At 45.8% G+C, this 22,454-nt stretch overlaps 1 protein-coding gene across 1 annotated transcript in view; it reads right to left on the minus strand.

Annotated features, from left to right (window-relative positions):
* Positions 1-305: 305 nt before the first annotated feature.
* Positions 306-22,454, minus strand: part of LOC117475948 (antigen WC1.1-like) — a gene marked incomplete at its 3' end in the record, with an annotated part of 31,619 nt that continues 9,470 nt past the window's right edge. Inside the window, exons 5-8 of the mRNA XM_034122294.1 lie at positions 9,846-10,157; positions 9,465-9,761; positions 684-1,004; positions 306-599 (exon numbers count right to left, since the gene is read on the minus strand). Coding sequence (XP_033978185.1) covers positions 306-599; positions 684-1,004; positions 9,465-9,761; positions 9,846-10,157 — 1,224 coding nt within the window. The remainder of the gene's footprint in view (positions 600-683; positions 1,005-9,464; positions 9,762-9,845; positions 10,158-22,454) is intronic.

A 22,454-nucleotide genomic window follows, 5' to 3' on the forward strand; every position in this document is an offset into this window, starting at 1 on the left:
AGAGAGAGAGAGAGAGAAGAAGAGACCGAGAGAAGAGAGAGAGGAGAGCGGAGAGAGAGACGAACGGATGATGATGAGAGAGAGAGAGAGAGAGAGAGAGAGCTGCCCCAGCAGCAACAATAACAACAGTCTCTGTGAAAACCTCCTCACAGTCTGAAGACACCGCTTTGAAACATTACAAAGAGCTTTCAGTCTGTGACAGTCCAGGTAGCAGAGAGGGATTGTCTCTTTGTCAGGGAGAGAGAGACTGACTAACAAAGAGACAGAGGACATGATGTCATAAACAATGTCACTGATGGGCTTACCTGAGCAGGTGAGATTCAGGAAGTAGGGAAAGGAAGCTGATGCTGCACACTCCCTCAGAGGAGATCCAGACTGAACACAGCGAGAGCTGATGTACCACACAGGTCTCTGTGAGGACTCATATCTCTTTCCCACAGAAACAGCATAGCCACAGTCGAGCTCTCTGCAGAGAACTCCTGCTGCCTTCAGGGTCCAGGGAGGGAAGCCCTCCACTGGTCTCCATTCTCCCTCATGTTCCACCTCCAGTTCTCCTGCGCAGCGACTCTCTCCTCCCACCAGCTGAACACCACCAGACTCTGAAGAGAAACAAGAGAGTGATCAGAGAGAGAATAAAGTGAGTTTGATGAGAACAGAATGAACCAATCAGAGCTCCTCTCTACCTGAGCAGGTGAGGCTAACAGCTGTGCCAGGTGAGCAGGTGTTTCTCTCTGAGGCTGAGCTACAGTCCAGGAGAGCAGACTCATGGCCTCCACACTGGAACTCTTTGGTCCACTTTGGAGCCTCCCCTTCTCCATAGAGCGCCCCCTGGAGGACTGAAGGAGACCCACAGCCCAGCTGCCGGCAGACCACCTGAGCATCCTGCTGGTCAAAGTCAGCCTCACACACTGAGGACCAGGACGGGTTAGACTGGTTAGACTGGTCAGAGTTCACCTCCAGTCTGCCTGAGCACAGACCAGTCCCCCCCAGCAGCCTGACAGAGTCTGCAGAGGACAGAAGATCAAACAGAGGTCAAAGACACACCATCAAAGAGATGAAACAATATTTCAGAGATTCAAACTGGACTCAGTTCCAACATGAGTTGATGATGAACAACAGAACACATGTTTATAAGAACACAGACTGCAGGTACCCTCACATCTACATCTGATACCCTCTAGCAAGTGGTCTCCATTAGTGAACCCTTTCCCTGTGTCTTCAACAAAACATCCTCCTCTGCAGATGAGCACAGTAACGGTAAGGTATCTAATTACTTATTTATTTAGTATTCCATAACTTAATAACAGAGATGGTCAAATTAAAGTGGTAGAGACATGGGGGTAGTGGTGGTCTAATGGATAGTGAGGTGGGCTGAAGATCGGAAGGTTGTGAGTTCAAATCCCACCTGGAACACCACCACTAGTGTGCCCTTGAGTAAGGCACTTAGCCCTCAGTTACTCCAGGGAGGATGTCCCTGTAATTGGTAATTGTAAGTCGCATTGGATAAAAGCGTCAGCTAAATGTAATGTAACATGGCAGAAATCCTACAATGCAGCGGGACAGTGAAGTGTTCTCCTGTGAGAGGGCGATCAAGAAAAGAGAGCGAGCGGCGCGTTGAGGGAGTTTACCATGGATGTTTAATAGGAGTTCACGGAGCAGATGGAAAGACACAGAAAGACAGAAGCACAATAACAAGTATATGTAGTTGTTTCTTTGTAAATAACCGACGGTGTCAAGAGGAAGTAAAGTCCCTGCCATGACAAAACTCAAAATCCATTTTCCAAAATCCGACACTAGAGGTGGTCTTAACGCACCGGCACCAATACAGAAGCCTATAATAAATATTATATATATAATACGTAACATGTGTAATCACACACTTAGCGATATAGAACATAAATAATAAAAACGTAGGCCTACCTGGTTTAAAACACTTTTGTGGTCATACTGTGTGGAATGAGTTCACACTGAAACGAGTTCTTCATTCAACATTTCGCGGACAATTACATGTAAGAAGAAGGAGAAGAAGAAGAAGTAAAAGAAGTAGTAGAAGAAGAATGAAGCTGGTGTGTTTCCCGCAGCGAGACACTACAATACTAATTGTGGGCTTATCATGTTGATTCGATCACAACAGAGAAAAAGAAAACCTCTCGCTCTCTCCAGAGGGGCATGTCAGCCAAAAAGGGGAAACGGGCCGCTGCCCGGGCAACATTAGCCCGTACCTGTGCACGTCCCTGGGGACTCAACATAATGTTTCAAAAAAAGGTTTTATTATTTCTCACCTATCTAATAGAATCTGATCCTAGAATAAAAATCCCATTAGAAAATGAATTCTAAAAGATGAAAGCCAAAGGAGCCGGACTCTGCTCTGAAGGAGCTTCTCGGGGTGAAGGACGCCTCGAGGAGCCCCGGCTGAGCTGATCAAAGCTGTGTCCAGGAGGTCTTGGTGCTGTTATGGTGGAACCCAAAGAACCTGCTGCTGGAAACCAGAGGCTCAGAGAGAGGTGGAGCTGAAGCAGGAGTCCTTTCAGACTGGTTGTCCCAGGGGACTCCTGAGGCAGCAGACACACATGTCTCCATCCACACAAATATGTTTCAATGCAAACACAAATACTTAGCATTTTGTAAAAATATAAAATAGTTTCACAAATATATTTCTGATCCACACACAAATAGATACTGTTTTAAATAAATGCAATATAAATCCACAAATATATGACTTTAAAAGTGTTAAATGTTGTGCATCAATAACATATTTGATGTTGTTACATTTCTATAAAAAACGCTTTTGTGAGTGGATTTCTGAGACACCCTGAGGCCGCAAGATTCATAAATGCATTTTTTCAAGATGGGAGTTTCTGTAGCCAATCAGATGTCTGCATCATGGCCTAACACAAGTGTTCTTAATGCACAAGAGAAACAAGGTGTTCAGACAAACTAACATATAGTATAAAACAGCAGAAAGTACTCATGATACCCTAGAATTCTGTTTACTGTAAGTACAGTCAAAGTACTTAGTTATAATTAAGTACACAAATGACATCACCCATCTCTTAACCCTCCTGTTGTCTTCGGGTCAAATCTGACCGATTTACTACTTTCATCAATCATAACTTTTTTGTTTTACATTCGATTGCATTAAGGCTTTATGATATCCTTCACAGTAGACATTTGAACATATCAAATTGCTGATTTACCCCCTGTAAAAACCGCAACATCAGTGGATGAGAGAAGGCTGACCTGCCGTTGAATCCCTCATGACAGGACGAGATGGCTGCTGCATACACTTTCACTGTGGAATGAGCAAGCCCTCTGTCCACCAGTAACTGAAAGAAGGATAAAATAGAGCCCAACTCACAAGATAGGGGCTCTATTCCCCGCTACTCACACCAATGCTGGAATCTCAGCCACCTTGGCCTGTAACAGGCTGTGGTGGATTCTGCTCTAGCTGCCTGGATAGACTGAATAACGCTGTCAGACAATCCACCCTGTCTCAGCCTGTCCCTCTCAGGAGCCAAGCCTGAAGAGGACGGCCCAGAGTGGGTAACGCCCCGATTGCACCTGCCTCTTGAGACATCGCCCCCCAGAACTGGGGGATCGCCCAGGGCTGGCCCACCTTCATCTGTGTCATTTCTGAGTACCACGGAGCCCCGACGCGATCCGGTGCCACCAGAATGACTGCCAGACGTTCTCGCCTCACTCTCCCCACGTATTAACGCTGTATTTCCCATTCAACGGTGAAATGCATTAATCGGAGCTATTATACCAGGCAAGGTGTGTTTTCTGACAACAACACGCCGGCAATAGCGTCTCTTGAACCCGCACAGTGCTTTGACAGCACTCGGTTTATCCCATTCACGTGCACATACCCACCTGCTGGCTCCCTATACTGGGGTTTACAGCAGAGGCGGGGAGTGTATGACAGTGTTTCTTCCTCTGGGGATGGGCAAGAAGCAGCCACGCTGCGATTACTCCTTATCCCGTGAGCAAGGAGATCGATCCAAAGAGCCCTTCCGTAAACACGGGGGCTCCCAGGAGATCAACACGGTCCTCTTTGGAAAGTGCCATGCGGATCCTGGACATGACATGGGCTGGTGTCGACTAGACCCCCAACGGAACAGGACACAGAGTTGGCAGGACCCCCGGTGGAACAGGTGTCGGCGGGACCTCCAACAGGACAGGACACAGAGTTGGCAGGGCCCCCGGCGGAACAAGTGTCGGCGGGACCCCCAACAGGACAGGATACAGAGTTGGCAGGACCCCCGGGAGAACAGGTGTCGGCGGGACCTCCAACAGGACAGGACACAGAGTTGGCAGGACCCCCGGCAGGACAGGTGTCGGCTGGACCCCCAACGGAACAGAACATGGAGCTGGCAGGACCCCCGGCGTAGCACGTGTCGGCGGAACCCCCAACAGGACAGGATCTGGTGTTGGCAGGAAACCCGGCGGAGCAGCTGTCGGCGGAACCCCCAACAGGACAGGATCTGGTGTTGGCAGGAAATCCAGCGGAGCAGTAGTTGGCGGGACCCCCAACGGGACAGGACATGGGGTTGGCAGGACCCCCAACGATACTGGATGTGGAGTTGGCAGGACCCCCGGCAGAACAGTAGTCGGCGGAACCTCCAACGGCACAGGACATAGGGTTGGCAGGACCCCCGGCAGAAGAGTAGTCGGCGGGACTCCCAACGGGACAGGACATAGGGTTGGCAGGACCCCCGGCAGAAGAGTAGTCGGCGGGACTCCCAACGGGACAGGACATAGGGTTGGCAGGACCCCCGGCAGAACAGTAGTCGGCGGAACCTCCAACGGCACAGGACATAGGGTTGGCAGGACCCCCGGCAGAAGAGTAGTCGGCGGGACTCCCAACGGGACAGGACATAGGGTTGGCAGGACCCCCAGCAGAACAGTAGTCGGCGGGACCTCCAACGGCACAGGACATAGGGTAGGGACTTGAGAGGGGACTCGAGAGGTGACTGGAAAGGGGACTTGAGAGGGAACTCGAGAGGAGACTCGAGAGGGGACTCGAGAGGGGACTCGAGAAGGGACTCGAGATGGGACTTGAGAGGGGACTTGTGTCGCGTTGTACGCCGACAGGACACGGGGAGCTGGAGTCGGCCGGAACGCCGACAGGACACGGGGAGCTGGCGTCGGCTGGAGAGCCAACAGGAGACGAGGTGCTGAAGTCGGCCGGTACGTCGACAGGACACGGGGAGCTGGAGTGGGCCGGACCACCGACAGGACACGAGGGGCTGGAGTGGGCCGAACCACTGACATAACACGGTGGGCTGGCGTCGGCCGGGGAGCCAGTACTGGAGCCGAAACTGGAGCCGGAACCATGGCTGCTGGGGCCGGAACTGGGGCCGGAACCATGGCTGCTGGGGCCAGGACTGAGGCTGGAACCATGGCTGTGTGGGCCGGTTCCTGGAGCCGGAACCATGGCTGTGTGGGCCGGTACTGGAGCAGGCACCATGGCTGCTGGGCATGGAACCGGAACACGGAACCATGGCTGTGTGGGATGGTACTGGAGAACGGTACCATGACTGTGTGGGCCGGCACTGGAGCACGGAAACATGACTGTAAGGTCCGGTTCTGGCCATGGCTGCTGGGCACGGAACAGAAGCCTGGACCCTGGCTGTGTGAGCCAGGTAATGGAGCACGGAAGCATGGCTGTGTGGGCCGGTACTGGTGCACGGATCCATGGCTGTGTGAGCCGGTACTGGATTACGAGCTGGCTTCCTGACCTTGCGTTTCTTTGAGGTCTTTTGGAGGCTCCGTGGACCTCCAAACGCCAGGCGGGATCCCAAAAAAGGGTCAGAGAATGGAGACTGGCACTCAGGGCTACGCGAAAAAACTCTGAGAAATTCAGGCAACGAGCTCCTCAGCCATGGCACGTTATCCACCTCCATTTGTGCTTTTTTGAGGACAGCCTCTTTCTCCCTTCTAGTCGAGGTTCTACTCCACTCAGCATACAGTAAAGACATCGAAGGGAGTAATCCAGAGAGAGCAAATCAAAATCAAAATCAAAATCATAATCCGCTGGGTCCATAATTGGTCGGTTCATTCTGTTAGGTTGCGTGGAAAGGGTAGGACCCAAATGCAGACTACAAAAAAGGTAAAAAGGTCTAGAAACAAAAAGCGAGCTTTATTTTAAAAGCTGAACAAAAACATGGCATGAAACACATAGGTAGCACAAAAACTGACCGTGACCAACATGGAGGGAGACAGGAGAGACAATGAACCGACAAGGCACACAGGGGAAGACAAGACTAAATACAGAGAGGAGTAATCACTAGTGATGTTATGTATTGCGCCGAGGCTTCGGAGCATGTGTCGAGTAATCCCCGAAGCTCTTTGTGAAGCATGTATCGAGGCTTGTATCGTTTTGGGCCAGTGACGTCATCGATGACAAACGAAGCCTCGCTGCCTGTCGATACCACGTGACTGCTTCAGAAAGCGATTCAGATCGGTTGAACCGTTGAACCACAACGCTCATAATACCCATGGATGTATAATAAGAACCATATTACCCCTCATGTACCCGGGCCCGGTGGTGACACGATGGAATTAAAAGAGCTCAGACCCTCACTTATATAGAGGTCGGAACATGTCATAAGTATAAATAGATACAAGCATAAATAAATGTAGGAACATGAATAAATACAGGAATAAATACGATGGAGTGTTTTCAAGGAGATTCAGTGTGCGGGCTGTGGCTCAGCTGGAAAGCAATTGACTCACGACCCCAGGGTCCCTGGTTCAACGACTGAACAATACGTCTTTTTTGTTGTTTATAAAAGCTACAGCTAAATGAGATAATGTAGTTAATAAATGTATTCTTTGATATGGTTTAGCCTTTCTCAGGCTACAACATGGTTACGTTTATGAATATTATTAAGGAATACAAATCCCTCTTTGCAATGTTTACCAGCCTCCTTAGGCTTTTCAATCACAATCATTCAACTGGAATAAAAACAATATTGTTAACATGAAAATATAATTGTATGTTCGTTGTTAAGAGTTATTCTAAGGCTTTACTCATTGGGAACTCGGTATGAGATATAGTACACTATTGAGATGTCAAATCTGCTTGTTTTACACACTTTGACCAACAGGGGGGTTTGTGTTCAAATGAAGCCCATGATGAAGCCTCATGAGATGAACCCTTTTGCGAACCAATTGGCTGGAAAGCTTCAAAGCTTCATAAGGCTTCATCTCGCCATCACTAGTAATCACAAGACAAGACACAGCTGGGGTAAGGGAGGCAGAAACACAAGGGCAACAGGTGAACACAATCAGACAATCAGACACACCAGGGAAACTAACGACAGGAAGGCAAACACAGGAAGAAGGATCAGACAAGACACAAGGAGGAAAACATTTCAAAACAAAGGTGGAAAATTAAAACATAAATTCAAAACCGTAACAGAAACTCTCTCATACAATAATACAATACAAAGTGTGTGTGTGTGTGTGTGTGTGTGTGTGTGTGTGTGTGTGTGTGTGTGTGTGTGTGTGTGTGTGTGTGTGTGTGTGTGGACACTGTGATGGATCGTTGGAGCTATGTGCAGCTCAAGGCTATATGCTCGAATGGGAGCTGCCTGGACGCTGCAATCATGTTGAGTGTGCTGACTTTTCGTACAATGTCCCACTGTCTGGCTACCTGCATAAAGTGCTCGGCTCAGTTGTCGGCGAAATGTCGCTCCTCTGTTTTCATTGAAACAGCTCCTTATATTCGTTAGCGCAGCTAGCTAGCACCAGATGCTAACAACAACAACACGTAAAGGCCCTGACACACCAGGCAGTCACCAGAGAACTCGCCGACATCCGACACCGACAGATCCATCGACGAGTTCTCCTGCGACTTGGCCGTGTGTCGCACTGAAATACACCGCTTTACTTCAGCCGAGCACGTACGAACTGCGCATGCGTGAGTGGCAATAAGTGTCCTTATCAGCAGGCGGTGGTAGTGTGTATTCGTCATTCAAAATAGGCAACAACCGGAAGACAGAGAAGAAGAACAGACTGATATAAACAAACAAATAGCGTCTGCGTTCCATTTTCACTCTCGTCCATCGAAAACATGTTTTAGAATATAAAAATACATGAATGATGAAATGAGCACATAAAGTGCAGACATACTATAAAATCACAGTTAATAGACCTGCATCTGATGATCGCAGTGTTCTGGCGGGTGTGTAGTTTATTGAGTCAGCAATGTAATAATGGCCACTTCTTGCTAAATTTACGATGAGATGAAAAACCGGACTTGACCAAACAAATCACGGAGCTCTCAGCAGAGGACAGCCGGGGACGCTCCCGCCGATATCAGAGATGTCCCTGCTATGTGTGGGAGGTAAGAGAGGACATTTAAGCGCTATGTTTGATGTCTTTAAGTATCACCTGCTGGTGTTTAGCTGCTGTCCTGTGCCTTAAATCGTTTGTTTACGTCCCTCACTTCCGTTTCGCTTCTCATTTGCAAGCTGAACAGCTGATCAGAGTGGTTTCTTGGCCCGATAGCTTGTTTCCGACACCCGGCCGATTCAACATGTTGAATCGGCCGGGTGTCGACCGTGAAAGGCCAAATAAGGCGTGTCACGGCCGAGGGTTCGGGACACACCAAATTGACTTTGGGCGACAAGGAACCCGTTTTCGCCCAACAACGCAAGACGGCCGATATCGGCCTGGTGTGTAGGGGCCTTAAGGTGTGCCTCGCTCGCGCCACACATACACACACCCTCCCGGTCCTCCCGATGGCCAGTCCGGGCCTGCCGGTGAGCGTGGAAGTGTGGTCTGCCACAAGCGGGCGGCAGGAGCGGGGCTGTCAGCATCAGCTTGTAGATGGTATTTTAAACTCGATGCGCTCTGAAACTACGGGGCGGCCGAGGACAAAAAATACACATGCGTTAATCGCGTTAAAATAATTAGTGGCGTTACATTTATTAACGCGTTAACGCAAAAAAAAAAAAACCTTGACAGCCATATATATATATATATATATCAATAATATGTAAACATTTGAAATGTATGTTTATGTTGTTAATTATTTTGTATTTTGATGCTTTGGCAACATTGTTTCGTTTAACTTTCATTCCAATAAAGAGAGAGAGAGAGAGAGAGAGAGAAAGAGAGAAGAGAGAGAGAGAGAGAGAGAGAGAGAGAGAGAGAGAGAGAGAGAGAGAGAGAGAGAGAGAGAGAGAGAGAGAGAGAGAGAGAGAGAGAGAGAGAGAGAGAGAGAGAGAGAGAGAGAGAGAGAGAGAGAGCTGCCCCAGCAGCAACAATAACAACAGTCTCTGTGAAAACCTCCTCTCAGTCTGAAGACACCGCTTTGAAGACATTACAAAGAGCTTTCAGTCTGTGACAGTCCAGGTAGCAGAGAGGGATTGTCTCTTTGTCAGAGAGAGAGAGACTGACTAACAAAGAGACAGAGGACATGATGTCATAAACAATGTCACTGATGGGCTTACCTGAGCAGGTGAGATTCAGGAAGTAGAGAGAGGAATATGATGCTGCACACTCCCTCAGAGCAGATCCAGACTGAACACAGTCAGAGTCGATCCTCCACACAGGTCTCCTTGAGGACTCCTTTCTCCGTCCCACAGAAACAGCAGAGCCACAGTCGAGCTCTCTGCAGAGAACAGCTGCTGTCTTCAGGTTCCAGCGAGAGAGAAAGCCCTCCACTGGTCTCCATTCTCCCTCATGTTCCACCTCCAGTTCTCCTGCACAGCGACTCTCTCCTCCCACCAGCTGAACACCACCGGGCTCTGAAGAGAAACAAGAGAGTGATCAGAGAGAGAATAAAGTGAGTTTGATGATAACAGAATGAACCGATCAGAGCTCCTCTCTACCTGAGCAGGTGAGGCTAACAGATGTGCCAGGTGAGCAGGTGTTTCTCTCTGAGGCTGAGCTACAGTCCAGGAGAGCAGACTCATGGCCTCCACACTGGAACTCTTTGGTCCACATTGGAGCCTCCCCTTCTCCATAGAGCGCCCCCTGGAGGACTGAAGGAGCCCCACAGCCCAGCTGCCGGCAGACCACCTGAGCATCCTGCTGGTCAAAGTCAGCCTCACACACTGAGGACCAGGACTGGTTAGACTGGTCAGACTTCACCTCCAGTCTGCCTGAGCACAGACCAGTCCCCCCCAGCAGCCTGACAGAGTCTGCAGAGGACAGAAGATCAAACAGAGGTCAAAGACACACCATCAAAGAGATGAAACAATATTTCAGAGATTCAAACTGGACTCAGTTCCAACATGAGTTGATGATGAACAACAGAACACATGTTTATAAGAACACAGACTGCAGGTACCCTCACATCTACATCTGATACCCTCTAGCAAGTGGTCTCCATTAGTGAACCTGTCGTGGCTTCCTTCCTTGTCTTTCCATCAAGCCACTAGATGCCTTAAACAGACAGTTCTAACTCGTTTCTTTCCTTTAAATTACTCACAGTTTGAAGTGTTGATTGGCCTCCGATGGTTTAGATGATGTTGCGATGTGTTTGCTCAAAATAAAATAACAAACTTTTGCACATGCAACAAAGACAATAGGCCTTTACAATATTCAAAAGAAATAGGCCAAACTCAAATAAAATAACAAACAACTTAGGTATTCTTTCTTTCTTGATAATGCTTATAACTTCATAACTTAAAGGGTAATTGTACGATTTGTATGTACGTGTACGTGTACGTGTACGGTTAACAACTTCCTCAACGGCGTCTCTCAACAGGTTGCCCATAAATGTGGCTTTAGCACAGGCGCCGTGGGAATTGTAGTCCTTTATAGTGCGTTGACTACAGACGTCACAATTAGGTGGCCTTTCTTATCAAATCAAAATACTGGCTCTAACATACCGGCCCCTATTGTTATGGGCATCTTTAATAACAATAAACAAAAATTCAAAAAGAGCCAGACAAAGTCAGTTTTCATATTCTATTTGAGATAGACAGGGTGTCTTAATTGTCCATCTTCAGTTATTTCCTTATTCTAAGGCAGGCACCAGTAGGCATATTTTGCTTATTGGTCTTTCCAGCGTGTTGGTTTTTGTCTTAAGAAGAACACTCCGAATCAGTCCTCCAGATCCAGGACGCGTCTCCATAACTCTTGCCATTAACCAGGATCCACGAGGTGTATTTGAATCCATGATTATTACGATGTCTCCAGGTTTGAAGTTCCTTTTAATGCGATTCCATTGCTGTCTTTCTTACAAAAGTGGTAGGTATTATTTGATCCATCTGGTCCAAAACAAATTTGCTATGTACTGCACTTGTCACCAGCGGCGTCTTGAGTATGTATCTTGCTGATCGAATAAGCCTGGTGGCAACGAAGGTTTGACCTTGAGCTGCAGCAAATGGTTTGGTGTGAGAGGTTCCAAGTCATTTGGATCATTTGACACTGTAGTTATTGGTCGGCTGTTGAGAATTCCTTCAACTTCACACAGAACTGTTGAAAGGCTTTCGTCATCAAGTGTTTGTTGTTTTGTGATGGATAGCAGAATTTTCTTTACAAGCCGGATTAGTCTTTCCCATACTCCGCCATGATGTGCTCCGTAAGGAGGATTGAAAGTCCACTTCACATCCTTTTGCTGGAGGGCTTGTTCTATGTGACGGATATGTGAACGTCTTCATCTTCATTTGTCATCTTAAGGTAGGTGACAACACCGTATCCAATCTCGCTTGCATCACTGAAATGGTGCAATTGTGCAGATTTAATGTGTCCATAATTCTTTGGTTTGATAGATCGATCAATCTTGAAGCTTTCTATCTGCTTTAATCCCATGAGCCATCTTTGCCACTGTTTCTTGAGAGCCTCCGGGATTTCTTCGTCCCACCCACAATTGAGTTTGCACAACTCTTGTAGGACATGCTTTGCAGTGAAAGAAATCCAAGTGGGTCATACACAGAGCAGACTGTTGAAAGGATGCCTCTCCTTGTGGCTGGTTGAGATTTTAAGCAGACTTGAAACCTGAAAACATCTTCCTCCACATGCCACTGTATCCCTAGGGCTCTTTCTATTGGAAGATTGTCTTGGGTCTCTAAGTCCTGGTTTTTTACCTCTTTGGGTTTTTCACTCTTTAGGATGGAGGCCAGCACAGTTTTACTGTTGCTTGTCCACTTTGTCAGATTAAATCCTCCCTTTGCACAAAGATCCTTGAGTTCTTCACATAACTTCACAGCTTGATCAGCAGAAGCGACAGATTTTAAGCAGTCATCAACATAGACATTTCTTCCGACAGTGTCAACAGCTTCTGCAGAGAAATCATCTTTGTTGTCTTCAGCGGTTTTAGTGACAGCATAGGTTCCACAACTTGCTGATGAAGTGGCACCAAATAGATGTACTGTCATCCTGTACTCAGCGAGAGGTAAACTGACATCTCCTCCTGGCCACCAAAGAAAGCGAAGATAATCTTGATCGGCAGGAGCCACCTTGACCTGATGATACATCCCCTCGACATCAGCATGAAAGCTATCTGTTCTTGTCTGAATCAAATGAGCACACCAAGTTGCGTGTTGGTAAGATTGGGACCCTGAATAAGCTTGTCATTTAATGAATATCCTTGATAAGATGCAGAACAATCGAACACTACACAAATCTTGCCCTTCTTTGGGTGATGAACCCCATGATGTGGTATGTACCACACCTTTCCACTTTCAGGTTTGAGCTGCTCTTGGGGCAGTAGCTGAGCGTGACCTTTTGCTATCACAGCCTCCAAGAATGTTTTATATTCATCATGGAAAACTTTGTTCCTTTTGAATTTCCTTTTTAATGATTCTGCTCTCTGCTCTGCAAGTTTGCGATTGTTTGGCATCATGATATTCTTCTGTTTAAATGGAAGTTCAAGCTGATAATGTCCATCTTTGATTTGAGCTGAATCTGACATGATCTTTAAAAATTGTTTGTCTTCAACTGACATCTCTTTCTTCTCATCACAACCTTTTTCTGGAAAGTCATGATTGTATTGCTGCATCAGCAGCTCACCTAAATCTGTCACTGATATCCGATTAACAACAGCACATGAAGTATTCTCAGATTCAGTGGTTTCCTGATTCAGTCCATTCACAACCCAACCTAGGACTGTCTTAACAGCAAAGGGTCCTCCATTTTGACTGTTTATTATTTTCCACGGCTCCATTAGCTTTGGTGCATTTGTTCCTATAAGCAACCCGATTTCACAATCCAGTTCAGGCAACTTAATTTCTCTTAGATATTTCCATTTATTTATGGTCTCTTGAGTGGGAATGTGCTCTTTTCCAGCAGGAATTTCCTCTTGTGTGTAGACTTTAGGCAGCTGATAAAAATCATTGCCTTCGATGCAACTCACTTCAAGACCTTTGACAAAGGAAGTGTCAATCATTTTCTCCTGACCCATTGTTTTTATGAGGATTTTTGTTCTCTTGGCTTTGGCATGCAAATCTTGTTGAAGGGCTTCATTACAAAAACTTGCAGTGCTTCCCTGATCCATAAATGCGTAAGTCTGCACAGTCTGGTTCGAGTTTGACAACTTTATTTGAACTGGGATAATTGGTAGGGTTTGTTGACCACCGGCCCCAGTGTGGTTTCTGCCATTTAAAGAGACTAATGCACTGCTTACAGAAGCTGCGTGGCTGTATTTATCAGAGTTGTCTTTTTGTTCAATCCTTTTCTTGTAGATGTGCAATATTGTTGGATGTTTCATTGAACAAACTTCACATTTCATTATTTTCTGACAGTCTTTGCTTCGATGTCCTTTCGTTAAACGGCCAAAGCATATTCCTTGTGCTTTTAAGCAGTCAATCTTTTCATTGTGAGATTTTTTGTTCATCTTACATGTTTCAGAGGTGTGTTCTCCTGCACAAAATACACAGCGCTTCTGAACAGTAATGCCTTTATGGTCTGATTTGATGTTTTGGAAAGGTTTTTGCTCTTCATTGACTCCTGGGCTTGTCACAGTAATAAAACTACTTCCCTTATAACCATGAGCAGGCTTATTGCTGGGTGATTTGCAGAGGTGGGGACTCGAGTCACATGACTTGACTCGAGTCAGACTCGAGTCGCATATTTTTGGACTTGAGACTTGCTTGACTAACATTGATAAAAGACTTGACTTGACTTTGACTTGGTATTCATGACTTGAGACTTGACTTAAGCTTGAGACAGATGACTTGAAAGGACTTGACTGTTTAAAATTAAATATTTGCGTTTGTTTTTGTAGTGAGATATTACGTTTGGTTTTTTCGAAAAACGTGATTGGGTGATTATAGCGCCGTGCGCGCAAACCTGGAAACCCACTAGACGGCAGGGGTGTCAGTTAACATGGCAGCGGCTAGCGTTACTCCAAAAATAGTAAAGTTTGGATTCAAGGATTATGTTGTCGATGACGCTAATAAGAAGAGAACAGCGGTATGCAGGGTCTGCAGCATAAAGATCAGTGACACGACCACCAAAACATCCAACTTCATTCGTCACTACAAAAAAAAACACAGAGAAAGGTGCGTGAATGTGTTGTGTTAGCTAGGAAGCTAACGTTAAGTTTAAGCTACGTTAGACTTGGTTTCAAATCGATTAAGCATTGCAAAGAGAATACAAAACGGTAAATGAACCGCCAAGGGAGTTACTGTAAACTGTTGAATAATGTAGTTCATCTACTTTTAGTAGTTTGTTTAAATGTTTTAATTATGTTGTTTTTGTTTGTAGAAGTGCATCATTCCTTGATTTATTGTAAAATGAATCTGAACTTTTTGATCTGTTATGATGATAAACTGAAGCAATTTCTAAATTAACCCAATTAACTGAGTTTTAAATCGTCCTACTTAGTTTATAAGGAAATTATGAAGAGGAACAAATTAAATGATTTTCAAATGATATCTATGTAGGTGCTGATGCTGTTGGCGGTTCTAGTGTTAACAGAAATTTAAATTAAATATGTGTAATGGCAAATGCCATATACGATTTTCTTACCTGGAATTCTGCCTTTTTTAACAGACTTTTTGATTGAGTCCTAGGAGTCCTAGTTGTCTGCAGTTCTAGGGTTAATATGAATCTAATATGATTGTCATCGGTCTAAATTAGATTTCAAATGATTAACTGTGTATGTAATGAAGATCATAGTGTGGGTTAAATCCATTTTAATAACCACTGTCTTTTAACTGATTTAAATGCGGAAACTGGGCTTATTCATCAGAATTTTGTATGACTTGACTTGACTTGACTTGACCTGAGCAATGACTTGACTTGACTTGCTTGACTCTCACCACAGTGACTTGGGACTTGCTTGATACTTGTAGGTCAAGACTTGAGACTTGCTCATGACTTGCACATGTAGGACTTACTCCCACCTCTGGTGATTTGTACACTTTAATATCCCTTTTTGGCATGACATCCTGTATGTCTCCAAACATGGGGTCTGATACAATGCGTGCATGCTTTTCAATGAAGTCGACCAATATTGGAAACTTTGCTCTTGTCTTATTGTGTTCATAATATGCATATGCAGTTGTTCTCCACTTTTCCCTAAGTTTAAATGGGAGTTTCATGATCACATTTCTCATGTTTGATGTGCTATTCATTTCATCCAAAAACTCAACATCTTTCATTGTGTTGCAACATCCACGAAGAAAGATAGCATAAGAATGCAGTGCTTTTCTATCTTCACTCTTGATGGCATTCCAGTTCAACATTTTGTCCAAACAAGCTGCTGCGATTAAGAGTTGATGTCTATAGTTCTCTTGGAGCAGTCTTTTGGCTTCCAAAAAGTCCTTTTTTGAATCCATGTATTGGCAACTTTTGACCAAGTCTTTAGCTTGGCCTTCTGTATACTGCTCTAGAAAGAACAGCCTGTCTTTGTAATTGTCAGTTTTATCTTCTATTGTATGTTCGAACATTCTGATGAATGAAAGGTACTGCAATGGATCTCCTTTAAAGATGGGTATTTCTCTGGATGGAAGTAATGTTAAGCGTTGCTCCTTCATTAGCATTTCAGTGATTTCGTTTTGTCGCTGCATTACGTGAATAAAGTCATTGCTTTCTGTCCGAGAGCTTTGTCTGACTTGGATGGAGTGATGCTGCTGTGCTGATGCTGCTGTCCTTGTTGTGGGCCCTGGTTGTAATACTTGGACATGACCAATAGGGGCTGCATGACTTGAGTTCATTGAATTGAAGTCTATGAAACTCTTTTTATTATCCATCTCCACAGGTTTTCCTTGGTTCTCTTCATCCTGGAAATCATCACTTTCAGCTGGCTGACCAGTGTCATACTGCTCCTCCCCCACACGAGGGTCAGGATCAGAGTCATCATCCTCAGAAGCTTCCAATGTTTTAATTTTGGCTGTTGCAGCATCAATATCAGTTTGAAGCTCAAGCTTTTCCATTTTAGCTCTGATATTGGCTTTCATTGCTTCCAGGTCAGCTTCTTGTTTTTCAAGTGAGTGTTTCTGTGATAAGGCAGCAGCGCGTGATATGAGCACAGCTCTCTCTGCCTCTGCCTTTCTTCTTACTGATGAAGCTGTTGAAGATGTATTGCTGCCACTAGAACTTTTACCTTTTTTGCTTATCATGCCCACTGATATTGCTTTATGTGGACTTGACATAAGTGCAGTATATGAGCCATGGTCAGAAGGAGGCACATGCTCAAAGGAGGCAGCTCTAGCTAACCATTTCTTCATCACATCTTGAAACTCATTGAAATATGCAATTTTTGGGAGATACCAGTCAACATGATCACTTTCTTGTTCTTGCTCTGACAGCATTTCTTGCACTGAGTAATGTGAGTTAGAAAACTCTTTGGAGAGTATTTGAAAAACTCCACGACAACATTGCATCTCAATGATATTCCCATAATCAATCATGAGTGAATCAATCTCATTTTCTTTCCTTGAGACTTGACCCAATTTCGTTTTCCTTTTTTTAATTAACTGCGCCAGCTTATCTTCTAAAGCCTTTTCTGTAGGTCTTATTGTTCTTTTTGGTCTGACGTCAGCATTTTCCACAGGCACTTCACGTTCATTCACGTTTGGGTCCTTATGAGTTTCACATTTTCCTCACAGTAATTCACATCATCATCAATGTTACTAACTATTAAAGAAAGAATGGGGACAATTCAATGTAGTTTGACCTTTGTAACTGCTGTGCAGACATACTGATAAAATAGGGCCTCTAACTAATTACCTTAAATAAACTCACTAATTAATGAAACCAGTTCAATACGCATTATTCTTATTCTTATCATTCTTTATGAGCGCAGTAACGGTAAGGTATCTAATTACTTATTTATTTAGTATTCCATAACTTCATAACAGAGATGGTCAAATTAAAGTGGTAGAGACATGGGGGTATTGGTGGTCTAATGGATAGTGGGCTGAAGATCGGAAGGTTGTGAGTTCAAATCCCTCCAGGAACACCACCATTAGTGTGCCCTTGAGTAAGGCACTTAGCCCTCAGTTACTCCAGGGAGAATGTCCCTGTAATTGGTAATTGTAAGTCGCTTTGGATAAAAGCGTCAGCTAAATGTAACGTAATGTAATGTAACATGGCAGAAATCCTACAATGCAGCGGGACAGTGAAGTGTTCTCCTGTGAGAGGGCGATCAAGAAAAGAGAGCGAACGGCGCGTTGAGGGAGTTTACCATGGATGTTTAATAGGAGTTTACGGAGCAGATGGAAAGACACAGAAAGACAGAAGCACAATAACAAGTATATGTAGGTGTTTTTTTGTAAATAACCGACGGTGTCAAGAGGAAGTAAAGTCCCTGCCATGACAAAACTCAAAATCCATTTTCCAAAATCCGACACTAGAGGTGGTCTTAACGCACCGGCACCAATACAGTAGCCTATAATAAATATTATATATATAATACGTAACATGTGTAATCACACACTTAGCGATATAGAACATAAATAATAAAAACATAGGCCTACCTGGTTACCTGGGTAATCCCACTGCACGTGTGCAGCACTGACAGACTTAATCCACGCCCACCTATGACGTGGGCCCCACCTACGGCCTCACTTCCGTATAAATAGGAAGTAGGCCCGACCATCTGCTCCCACACAAACAGCTTTTTTTCAGCTATTCACGGAGCCAGTGGGGCCCGAACCTTAGAGGGCTGCGCCTATACTCATAGAAGCTGGGTTACAGTACGTAACCCCAGTTCTATTTCGTATAAGGCTTCGCCCTCTAAGGCTATCGCTATTGGGTTAAGGGCGAAGCAGGATGTAGTCCACGCCCCACTGGTCCGTCCGTTACCAGAAGTACAAAAACACATCTACTCAATCAATAACCCATGTCCATTGCGCCATGCGTAATGGAGCATCACAGTCCCTGGAAATGTAGCATTTAAAATGAATATTCTCCATGAGGGAATGAAGGTGAATACCTGTCGTTATAAAAAGTAGAGACCAAAGTCCCACTTGTTACAACGAAAAAAGAGGGAAAAGGGCAGCTCTCTGAGTGCCGACCGGCAGGAGAGAGGGCACACAGTTGTGTCCCCGACATTACTCACTCTGACAGGACATTCAGTACTGAGTGTGTCAGAGAGGAATGGGAGACATCCCTCAAATGAAAACCAATAAAAGAACAGGGGGAAGACCAAGACGCAGCAATGAAAATGTCTTCCACTGTCATTCCTCCGTGCAAAGCCGTAGAGGTTGAAAATGTTTACATATATATATATATATCTATTAGGGCTGTCAAGTTAACGCGTTAATAACGCGCTAACGCAAAAAAAATTAACGCCACTAATTATTTTAACGCGATTAACGCATGTGTATTTTTTGTCCTCGGCCGCCCCGTTGTTCAGATAGCATCGAGTTTAAAATACCATCTACAAGCTGATGCTCCTGCCGCCCGCTTGTGGCAGACCACACTTCCACGCTCACCGGCAGGCCCGGACTGGCCATCGGGAGGACCGGGAGGGTGTGTGTATGTGTGGCGCGAGCGAGGCACACCTTACGTGTTGTTGTTGTTGTTGTTAGCATCTGGTGCTAGCTAGCTGCGCTAACGGATATAAGGAGCTGTTTCAAAGAAAACAGAGGAGCGACATTTCGCCGACAACTGCGCCGAGCACTTCACTTTATGCAGGTAACCAGACAGTGGGACATTGTACGAAAAGTCTGCATACTCAGCACGTATAGTGCGCGCAACATGATTGCAGTGTCCAGGCAGCTCCCATTCGAGCATATATGCCTTGAGCTGCACATAGCTCCAACGATCCATCACAGTGGCCCGTTCTCATTTCATCAAATGTCCCTCCTCGACTCCTCGACTCCTCGGTCCTCCGGTAGTGACCCGGAAATGAATTTTAGCGCGCCATGTTGAAGGACATCTCATTTCTCGAAATGCACATCGAGGACCGAGCATCGAGCGTCGAGGAGGCTCTCTGGAGGAGCTATAACCGAGGATACACTGATGGGTCCTCCACGGTCCTCCACGGCTCCTTCGTGGATGCATTTCCGGCAACAGTGATGTTTCAAAGAGTCGAGACGCACGGCCGGACTTATCTCAGCCAATGACAGCTCTGCATGCATCCCCTGGATATTATTTTATTAACTGCTTTCATTGCGACGCGATGTTTACAGTGAGAACAGCTGTGAGGTCCGTGCAGAAAGCAGAGCAGTGTGTATAATTTATATCACTCAGTATAACAGGCCGACTCTCTTTATTTGCTTTAGTTTAGTAGATATCTACAAACAAAGTCGATATTTTTCTAAAACCATTTAGTGCTTCACATAATAAAATACACAACGGCTGTAGCCTGATTATATGCTTTAGGAGCTGTAGGTGCGTGTGTGTGGTGTAGGTGTGTGTGGTACAGTGTGTGCGTAGATGCAGCGGACAGACAGGTCTCAGTTGGTTTGGTGTCCTCTGCTTACTTGTAATACTTGTAAATAAAACTTTTGGCCCGTCATTTATTTCCCTCATTGTAGCGACCAGAGAGGGGGGGGGGGGGGGGGGGGATATATCCAGTCTCTGATAGTGTTACGTTATTATGAGAGTGCTCTGTTTGATTCTGAAATTGTATATATTTATATAAATATATACATATATGTGTGTGTGTGTGTGTGTGTGTCTGTGTGTCTGTGTGTATGTCCGCATCTGTAGCCTGTTATTGTCTCATTATACCGCACTGTGAATGAATTCAAAGTAAATATATAAGTGGTCATGAACACATCTGTCCATCAGACAGAGGGCTGCTGTGCCTCCTATCATCATTAATGGACGTCTCTTTAAAATGACCGCTCAGAGGAGAGGAGTTCTCATTTCTCTAACCGCCTGCTGCTTCCCCTCCTCTCTCCTCGGCTCCCCTCCTCGGCTCCTCCGCTCGCATCTCCTGTGGGCGGGACTAAGTCTCGAGGATAGGAGTCAAGGAGGGGAGTCGAGGAGGGACATTTGATGAAATGAGAACGGGCCAGTGTCTCCACATTCACACACACACACACACACACACACACACACACACACACACACACACACACACACACACACACACACACACACACACACACACACACACGCACGCACACACACACACACGCACACACACTTTGTATTGTATTATTGTATGAGAGAGGTTCCAGGTTGAATTGAGGCGAATATTTGTAATGTTCAGAGGTTGTTGTGTTTAATATTCATGAGAATATTTGTCATTGTTCAAATGATAATAAACAAACATATAAAGCATATTTGTCCACTCATATGTTGATAAGAGTATTAAAAACTTGAAAAATATCCCTCTAATGTACATTTAGAAAAGATAAAAAATGTGCGATTAATTTGCGATTAACTATTTTAATCGACTGACAGCCCTAACAAAAACACATCTACTCAATCAATAACCCATGTCCATTGCACCATGCGTAATGGAGCATCACAGTCCCTGGAAATGTAGCATTTAAAATGAATATTCTCCATGAGGGAATGAAGGTGAATACCTGTCGTTATAAAAAGTAGAGACCAAAGTCCCACTTGTTACAACGAAAAGAGAGGGAAAAGGGCAGCTCTCTGAGTGCCGACAGGCAGGAGAGAGGGCACACAGTTGTGTCCCCGACATTACTCACTCTGACAGGACATTCAGTACTGAGTGTGTCAGAGAGGAATGGGAGACATCCCTCAAATAAAAACAAATAAAAGAACAGGAGGAAGACCAAGAAGCAGCAGTGCAAATGTCTTCCACTGTCATTCCTCCGTGCAACGCCGTAGAGGTTGAAAATTCCTCTGGTGCCGTGCGCTTGATGTTCTCCGGGGGATCCAACCCCGAGGAGACATACGCCTGTGACACAGCCTCACACAGCCAGTGTGACAGGCGTTGAGCAGACAGAGGCTGCCCTATTGAGCGCTCTCTGTAATGCACAAACAGACGCTGGGAACTGCGCAACGCAGCCGCGCGTGCCGTATAGCATGACAGCGCGCGCACGGGACGGAGGAGATGAGATGTGGCTTCCTCCTCTGATGTGTGAGGAGGAGGAAAAAAACCCATCCAAAGTTATCGCTCTCGATCTAAAAAAGAGCCTGTGATCATTTTTGGCATAAGAGCCGGGCTAGGGCGCAAAACAGCTAAGCTGCCATCTTCTTGGATCTGGAGACATGACGGAGCCACAGAGAGAGCAGACAAATCACTCACCCCTTTTAGCTGATGTCAGAGCCAAGAGCAGAGCTACTTTGGCTGACAAGAACTTTTAGGGGGACCTGATCTAAAGGTTCAAATGGAGCTTTTCTCAGTGCGCGTAACACTAAAGCCAAATCCCATTGAGGCGCCAAAGCGTGTGACACAGGGTCTCTGAGTCTCTGTACTCCCCGTAGAAAACGTTTTGTCAGAGGGTGACTAAACACCGTGCTGACCCCAAAACCTACGTGGCAAGATGAAATGGCAGCAGCATATGTTTTGACCGTGCTATAAACCAATTCCTGTCCAGCAACAGCTGGAGGAACGACAGCACGTGAGGCAGGGTGCCCGTAACGGGGTCCAGGCTTTTCCCTACACACCAAACGGAACGCTGTCCATTTGGCTGTGTAGGATGCTCTGGTGTGTTCAGCAGCTGCGCTGATCGTACACCTCCCTGGCGATTTATGTAGGCCGCCGCTGCTTTGTTGTCTGTTCGAATCAACACATGTTGATTGTACAGCAACGGGGCGAAAAAAATGCTTATATGGAGAGACATGTGAACCGGCCACTGTCCCCCCCCCTGCCTGCGACATGCACGTTCCTCAGCCTGCGAGAGATGCGTCTGTGAACACTGCGGTGTGTGACGTCACTCTGCCCAGGGGCACCCCCACTGACAAGATGTGGAGATTTTTCCAGTACCCACGGAAGGAGGAATGTACACCATGCGTCTCCTCTGACGCACGGGGTCGATGCGCAGGCGAATAAACCACCTCTGGAGTCTCCGCAAGTGAAGGAGACCCAGGGGGATCGCCACGTGACCAGCTGACATCATGTCTAACAGCTGCATCACGGAGAGGGCTGTCACCGCCCTGCGGGGTGTGAC

Source organism: Trematomus bernacchii, unplaced genomic scaffold (genome assembly GCF_902827165.1).
Source record: "Trematomus bernacchii unplaced genomic scaffold, fTreBer1.1, whole genome shotgun sequence".
Classification (NCBI taxonomy): Eukaryota; Metazoa; Chordata; class Actinopteri; order Perciformes; family Nototheniidae; genus Trematomus; species Trematomus bernacchii.